The sequence below is a fragment of the Oncorhynchus keta genome, chromosome 1, assembly GCF_023373465.1.
Source record: "Oncorhynchus keta strain PuntledgeMale-10-30-2019 chromosome 1, Oket_V2, whole genome shotgun sequence".
NCBI lineage: Eukaryota > Metazoa > Chordata > Actinopteri > Salmoniformes > Salmonidae > Oncorhynchus > Oncorhynchus keta.
In genome coordinates, this window is record NC_068421.1 from 97966173 (window position 1) to 97974803 (window position 8631).

The window sequence follows — 8631 nt, forward strand, 5'->3', positions numbered from 1 at the left end:
ACAACTAGAGCAGGGATCACCTGCTAGATTAGAAGAACTAGAGCAGGGATCATCTAGAACAACTGAACAGGGATCATCTACTAGATTAGAACAACTAGAGCAGGGATCATCTACCTGAGCAGGGATCATCTACTAGGTTAGAACAACTAGAGCAGGGATCATCTACTAGATTAGAACAACTAGAGCAGGGATCATCTACTAGATTAGAACAACAACTAGATTAGAACAGCAGGGATCATCTACTAGATTAGAACAACTAGAGCAGGGATCATCTACTAGATTAGAACAACTAGAGCAGGGATCATCTACTAGGTTAGAACAACTAGAGCAGGGATCATCTACTAGATTAAAACAACTAGAGAAGAGATCATCTACTAGATTAAAACAACTAGAGCAGGGATCACCTGCTAGATTAAAACAACTAGAGCAGGGATCATCTACTAGATTAAAACAACTAGAGCAGGGATCACCTGCTAGATTACAACAACTAGAGCAGGGATCACCTGCTAGATTACAACAACTAGAGCAGGGATCAACTACTAGATTAGAACAACTAGAGCAGGGATCAACTACTAGATTAAAACAACTAGAGCAGGGATCACCTACTAGATTACAACAACTAGAGCAGGGATCACCTGCTAGATTACAACAACTAGAGCAGGGATCATCGACTAGATTCAGCAGGGGACCATTTTTTTTCTTGTGCGGATGGTCCTGCACAATAATTTGTAGTCTGCACATTCACTGCAAGAAGACCACTAAAACCTAATTCTTTCAAACCATGCTTACATTTGTAAATGTCTCTCTATGCGTGGGAAACCTTGGAATACAGATGTGTTAAATTAAAATCAGCCTATTTCCTGGTGTTTTTACAATCTTTTATGTCCAACAATGAAAATGTTAAAAGTATTTCTTTATTTTTTGCTCAGAAAAGTTTTGGGGGCCAAATAAAACCACCCTAGGGCCAAATTCAGCCCGCGGGCCGCCAGTTGGGGAACCCTGCAGTAGGGTGTCATTTTGGATGCAGAATCATATCTCTCACCTGACCTGTTTCATTGGGGCCTCCCAGATTACTTGGATAGATCTGTAACTTCTGTTGCTCTATATACCCCTCTCTCTCTCTCTCTCTCTCTCTCTGTCCCTCTCTCTCTCTGTCCCTCTCTCTCTCTGTCTCTCTCTGTCCCTCTCTCTCTGTCCCTCTCTCTGTCCTCTCTCTCTCTGTCCCTCTCTCTCTCTGTCTCTCTCTCTCTCTCTCTCTGTCCCTCTCTCTCTCTGTCCCTCTCTCTCTCTGTCTCTCTCTCTCTCTCTCTCTCTGTCCTCTCTCTCTCTGTCTCTCTCTCTCTCTGTCTCTCTCTCTCTCTCTCTCTCTCTCTGTCTCTCTCTCTCTCTCTCTCTCTCTCTCTGTCCTCTCTCTCTGTCCTCTCTCTCTCTCTCTCTCTCTCTCTCTCTCTCTCTCTCTCTGTCCTCTCTCTCTCTGTCCCTCTCTCTCTCTGTCTCTCTCTCTCTCTCTCTCTCTCTGTCCCTCTCTCTCTCTGTCCCTCTCTCTCTCTGTCTCTCTCTCTCTCTCTCTCTCTCTCTCTCTCTCTCTCTCTCTCTCTCCTCTCTCTGTCCCTCTCTCCTCTCTCTGTCCCTCTCTCTCTCTCTCTCTCTCTCTGTCTCTCTCTGTCTCTCTCTGTCCCTCTCTCTCTCTCTGTCTCTCTCTCTGTCCCTCTCTCTCTCCTCTCTCTGTCTCGTCAGGTTACCTACTTCTCACACGTGTTTTAATGCCTTGCTGCTCCCTGAATACGACACAAAGGAGAAACTGAAGGAGAGACTTCTCAAAGCCATCACTTATGCCAAAGGATTTGGAATGCTGTGAAACAAGCAAAAATGACAACTCTGCAAAAACGAAACTTCCTGGCTTCAGTTCAATGGTTTTATGTTTTGTAATGGAGAAGGAAGGAATTATACAATGATGCAACAGTTGAAATTAATGTGGCATTACGACAAGGAAGTGCTCCAGAGACCGTGTGCCTGGACAGCAAATAGACTCAACTAGCAGACATTCGATCTAGCCCCCCCCCCTCAGATCCATTTAATATACGTAGAACCTCTCCTTACGTTCTAGGTTATTCAAGCTGTTGAAATCAGTTATAATTCTTACTGGAGCTCGCTTGGTTTATTTGATGTGTAAAAAAAAATTAAGAAGAAGAAGAAGAAGAAGCAGGTTATCATTGATTGTTGTGAAAGTGCACTTAACTAGACCTTCTGAATGTTAGTGAATGGTATATACATTACTGTATACTGCCGTCTTAGGACATTATGTTAGTTTATGATATTCTTTAATGCCAGCAGTGTTGTCGGTAACACTTCCTAATATAATACCCTCTTCATAATGCATTGAAAAGTACATTTATGAGCTATGCATAATGCATTATAATGCCTTCCAGGTGTTTTATAGCTGCTCATAGACCTCTATAATGCTTTGTTTCAAGTTTTATTGTCACGTGCACAAGTACTGTGAAATACTTTTTCACTGTACTTGAAGGGGGGTGTTCATATGTCATATGACGTGTTAGCGTGGTGTCGCGTAAGGCACAGGACTATTCTAACCAGTACACCAACACAGTGTTCCCTGCTCTGCTGTAAGCTATGCGAGTGGCACCCTATTCCCAACACAGTGCACTACTTTTCACCAGGGCCCCTACATAGGGAATAGGGTGCCATTTTGGGGCGCAACCCTTATGTATGATGACGTTGCATCGTCGTCTGTACCTGCTGCCTCTTTGGCAAATCTCCCTGCTACTTTTGGCCGTGGTCCTGCACTCTTTCTAATGTGTTGAATAGCTTGCTGTTCAATACCTATATGTTTTTTGCAATGTTCATTTTGTACGCCAGACAGAACAGAGCAGAACTCTCTTAGCCCTGACGGAGTGCTTTCAGTTTTTTGTATTTTATTTTAATGCATGGTTACAGACACAAAGTAAGTAATTAGCTTTACAAAAGCTCCAGTGAATTGTCAGGTCATGTTAGTTCTTTGGTAGCTGTACTCTCACTTACAGTTGCACAAACATTTGGGGGGGGGGGGAAATGCTTTACACAAAATCCCTTGGTTTTACAGAAATCCCTTGGTTTTACAGAAATCCCTTGGTTTTACAGAAATCCCTTGGTTTTACAGAAAGCCCTCGGTTTTACAGAAAGCCCTCGGTTTTACAGAAATCCCTTGGTTTTCCAGAAAGCCCTTGGTTTTCCAGAAAGCCCTTGGTTTTCCAGAAAGCCCTTGGTTTTACAGAAAGCCCTTGGTTTTACAGAAAGCCCTCGGTTTTACAGAAAGCCCTCGGTTTTACAGAAAGCCCTCGGTTTTACAGAAAGCCCTCGGTTTTACAAAAAGCCCTCGGTTTTACAGAAATCCCGGTTGGAAGAGTCCTAGAATCTGGAGGGAATAAAGAGGAAATCCAGAATCTTCCAACCAGGAGTTTTGGAAAACCTGGGAACGTTAGCAGCATTCTGCAACCCTAATCTGACTTCACAGTTCATCTGAAACCTGGGAACGTTAGCAGCATTCTGCAACCCTAATCTGACTTCACAGTTCATCTGAAACCTGGGAACGTTAGCAGCATTCTGCAACCCTAATCTGACTTCACAGTTCATCTGAAACCTGGGAACGTTAGCAGCATTCTGCAACCCTAATCTGACTTCACAGTTCATCTGAAACCTGGGAACGTTAGCAGCATTCTGCAACCCTAATCTGACTTCACAGTTCATCTGAAACCTGGGAACGTTAGCAGCATTCTGCAACCCTAATCTGACTTCACAGTTCATCTGAAACCTGGGAACGTTAGCAGCATTCTGCAACCCTAATCTGACTTCACAGTTCATCTGACCCATATAATGTGAAATATTGACTTGGAGAAAAGTGTTTTATAATAATAACACTGAATTGATGTGCCACATCAATGCTCAGAACAGTGTGTTATTCTCTGAAGTATTTTTGGTTCGTTGGTGTTTGATTTGGTGTGACTGTGGTTTGGTTTTCATTATGCTATACACCTGAAAGCCTGCCAAGCCATGCAGAACATTTTTGGTTTAATATCCAATAATGTGTACAACCGTCTTGGCAGGAAGGGTTTAATGGTTTGGTTTGATATCCTGCGATGTGTACAACAGTCTTGGCAGGAAGGGTTTAATGGTTTGGTTTGATATCCTGTGATGTATACAAAAGTCTTGGCAGGAAGGGTTTAATGCTTTGGTTTGATATCCTGTGATGTGTACAACAGTCTTGTGTTTTACTGCCTGAATTCAAAATAGATTCAATATGAATTGTTTTTTTCCCACCCTTTTACATACAATACCCCACAATTTTAGCAAATGTATTAAATAAAATCGATGCAATTTAACATCAGTATTCACACCCCTAAATCAATACGTGTCAGAAATCCCGTTTCTGAATAAGTCTGTAAGAGATTTGCACACCTGGATCGTACAATATGTGCACAGATCTGTCAATTGGTTGTTGATAATTGCTAGACAGCCACTTGGAACGTCTTGCCGTAGATTTTCAAGACGATTTTTTTAAGTCAAAACTGTAACTAGGTTACTCAGGAACCTTCAATGTCATCTTGGGTAAGCAACTCCAGTATACATTTGGCCTTGTGTTTTCAGTTATTCTCCTGCTGAAATGGTCAATTTGTCTCCCAGTGTCTGTTGGAAAGCAGACTGAACCAGGTTTTCTCTAGTCCTTCCTGATGACAAGCATACCCATAACATGATGCAACCGCCACTATGCACAACACATATTGATTACATGAAGATTTGTACTTACTTAGTGATGTCTTGAATTTGCCCCAAACATAACACTTTTTTATTCAGGGTATAAAGTTAATTTCTTTGCCACATTTTTTTGCAGTTTTACTTTTAGTGCCTTATTGCAAACATTATCCATGTTTTGGAATCGTTTTTATTCCGTACAGGCTTACTTCTCTGTCATTTAGGTTAGTATTGTGGAGTAACTACAATGTTGTTGATCCATCCTCAGTTTTCTCCCGTCACAGCCATTAAACTCTGTCATTTAGGTTAGTATTGTGGAGTAACTACAATGTTGTTGATCCATCCTCAGTTTTCTCCCGTCACAGCCATTAAACTCGGAAACTGTTTTCAAGTCCCCATTGGCCTCATAGTGAAGAATCTCTATTTAATCCGTTTTCAATTCAGGCTGTAAGACAAAATGTGGATAAAGTCCAACGGCTGTGAATACTTTCTGAATGCGATTGTATTTAGTTGTTAGCTTGCCTGGTTTATTTTGATATGATGGAAATTAAGGAAAGTACAAACATTTTAATTAAACACTTGATGTGTCAACATAATGCAAAATAAAATAATACGTTTTTAACCCTGTCTCTGTGTCATCGTATCTGTGGACACTGTCATCGTATTAACTCTACACTGTCATCGTATTAACTCTACACTGTCATCGTATTAACTCTACACTGTCATCGTATTAACTCTACACTGTCATCGTATCTGTGGACACTGTCATCGTATCTGTGGACACTGTCATCGTATTAACTCTACACTGTCATCGTATTAACTCTACACTGTCATCGTATTAACTCTACACTGTCATCGTATTAACTCTACACTGTCATCGTATTAACTCTACACTGTCATCGTATTAACTCTACACTGTCATCGTATCTGTGGACACTGTCATCGTATCTGTGGACACTGTCATCGTATTAACTCTACACTGTCATCGTATTAACTCTACACTGTCATCGTATTAACTCTACACTGTCATCGTATCTGTGGACACTGTCATCGTATCTGTGGACACTGTCATCGTATTAACTCTACACTGTCATCGTATTAACTCTACACTGTCATCGTATCTGTGGACACTGTCATCGTATCTGTGGACACTGTCATCGTATTAACTCTACACTGTCATCGTATTAACTCTACACTGTCATCGTATTAACTCTACACTGTCATCGTATTAACTCTACACTGTCATTCTCATCATATTAACATTCAACTCCATCTTCACTGACATTCTTATGACAACATGCTTCACTTTAATTCCCCTTCTATGAATTATACACTGAGTATACCAAGCACTAGGAACACCTTCCTAATATCGAGTTCCACCCTTCCCTTTGCCCTCAGAACAGCCTCGATTTGTCGGGGCGTGGACTCTATAAAGTGTCGGAAGAGTGTCCCACAGGGATGCTGGCATGTTAACTCCGATGCTTCCGACAGTTGTGTCAAGTTGGCTGATGTCCTTTGGGTGGTGCAGTTCTACAAACCGGTGCGCCCTGGCACCACATGGTGTGACCGTTCCTGGTGAAAAAACAATGTATTTTCCCAGAGCCCCGAGTAAATGACATCACTACGCTGCTCCTGAATGTACAACGTCAGACATTTACATTACATTTAAGTCATTTAGCAGACGCTCTTATCCAGAGCGACTTACAAATTGGTGCATTCACCTTATGACATCCAGTGGAACAGCCACTTTACAATAGTGCATCTAAATCTTTTAAGGGGGGGGGTGAGAAGGATTACTTTATCCTATCCTAGGTATTCCTAGGATTCCTAGGTCAGGACTTGGAAATCAATTCTATCCTAGTCCATGTGGGTCTTAATGGCATTATGAAGGGCAGTTTGGAACAGTTGAAACTGGATTTCAAAGGGCTGATTGACTCTCTGCTAGACACTAACGAAAGACCCATCATATCTGGCCCTGTGCCCTTCTCTGAATGGAGACATTGAACGCTTTAGCAGGATTCTTTCTCCTCACAACTGGCTACGTGATTATTGCAGCTCAATGGGTGTAACTTTTGTTGACAATTTCAATACTTTTTGCAAACAAAACACATTTTATAAGGAGGATGGGATCCACCCAAATAATTTGGGTTCCTGGATCCTTTCACAGCATTATCAGGCTGCGTTGAGACAGTGACTTATCAATGACCCAGCTCAGCTAATCCCTACCATTGTGTCCCTGAGTCATCATAATGCTTCAGTAAATGTACATGATACCAGGGGTGTCAGTAGACACAATGTAACCTAATGTATGTCCCTCTACCTGCTCTGAATGTCTCTGCTGATCCTACAGCTGTTGTATGCAGTAATCATGTGTCTATGAACCAGATTTATACTGTTAGCACTAAGCTGGTGTTCCCTGGGAGTAGGTCCACTGTGAACAGCTCACCCTGCACTAACATAAAGAATATAAGCACATCTACTGCTGCTAAGCTTCCCTGTAAAGCAATGAAAGCAAGTAAGCATCTCAGAAGACAAGTGCTCAAAATAGCACACGTTAATATATGTAGCTTAAGAAACAAGATTCATGAAATCAATCATTACGGATACAGGTATCCTGTGTTCTTTTCTCTCCTTCTCCCCTCACAGGTGAAAATCATCACTCCCCAATCAATCATCAATCAGAAGACACACCTCCTCCTGTTTCCTACCCAATCACAGTTCATTCTGCCATATGTCTGTAGATCGCTCTACTATCTCTCTTTATGTATTGAGCTATCTTTTGTTTGAGCACCTCCATATCACTTTGTCCTCAGTTAGTTAGCGGTTGTTAAAGTAGGCTAGTGCCTAGAGGTGTTTTGGATGCTTATTATTTCTTTCCTTGGGTCCAGCTCAGCCCCTTTTCCTGCCCCCCCCCATTACCGTGTGTGTTCTAATAAACCATCTGTTTAGTTGTCTGGGGTTATTTCGTTCTCACTTTTACTTTTTCACTGTTATAATTTGCATGAGTTATGTTACGGGGTCACGTTACCATCTCCCCTAGACTGTCGGGCCAAAAGGGATTCGTAACAGCTAGTAACAGATGACATTCATATTCTGACAGCAACGGGGACCCCTCAGGGGTGCATGCTCAGTCCCCTCCTGTACTCCCTGTTCACCCACTACTGCGTGACCAAACACGAAACACCCTCATTAAGTTTGCTGACGACACAACAGTGGTAGGCCTGATCACTGACAACGACGAGACAGCCTATAGGGAGGAGGTCAGTGACCTGGCAGTGTGGTGCCAGGACAACAACCTCTCCCTCAACGTGATCAAGACAAAGGAGATGATTGTGGACTACAGGAAAAAGAGGACCGAGCACGCCCCCATTCTCATCGACGGGGCTGCAGTGGGGCAGGTTGAGAGCTTCAAGTTCCTTGGTGTCCACATCACTAACATGGTTCTAGCACACCAAGACAGTCGAGAAGAGGGCACGACAAAACCTATTCCCCCTCATGAGACTGAAAAGATTTGGCATGTGTCCTCAGATCCTCAAAAGGTTCCACAGCTGCACCATCGAGAGCCACTGGTTACATCACTGCCTGGTATGGCAACTGCTCGGCCTCCGACCACAAGGCACTTCAGAGGGTAGTGTGAACAGCTCAGTACATCACTGGGGCCAAGCTTCCTGCCATCCAGGACCTCTATACCAGGCGGTGTCAGAGGAAGACCCAAAAAATTGTCAAAGACTCCAGCCACCCTAATCATAGACTGTTCTCTCTGCTACCTCACGGCAAGCGGTACCGGAGCACCAAGTCAAGGTCCAAGAGGCTTCTACCTCCAAGCCATAAGACTCCTGATCACTTAATCAAATTTGCATTTGCATTCCCAGACTATTTGCATTG

At 42.8% G+C, this 8631-nt stretch overlaps 1 protein-coding gene across 6 annotated transcripts in view; it reads left to right on the forward strand.

Annotated features, from left to right (window-relative positions):
- Positions 1-7682, forward strand: part of LOC118387291 (ubiquitin-protein ligase E3A-like) — a 51413-nt gene extending 43731 nt beyond the window's left edge. For 5 of the 6 annotated variants that reach the window (XM_052468259.1, XM_052468225.1, XM_052468270.1 and 2 more), the window contains exon 14: positions 1738-5373. In XM_052468259.1, the coding sequence (XP_052324219.1) occupies positions 1738-1858 (121 nt within the window). In that variant the 3' untranslated portion in view covers positions 1859-5373. Of the gene's footprint in view, positions 1-1737; positions 5374-7392 lie in introns of those variants that run through there. The other variant, XM_052468237.1, reaches the window with a different exon arrangement.
- The last annotated feature ends 949 nt before the right edge of the window (positions 7683-8631 follow it).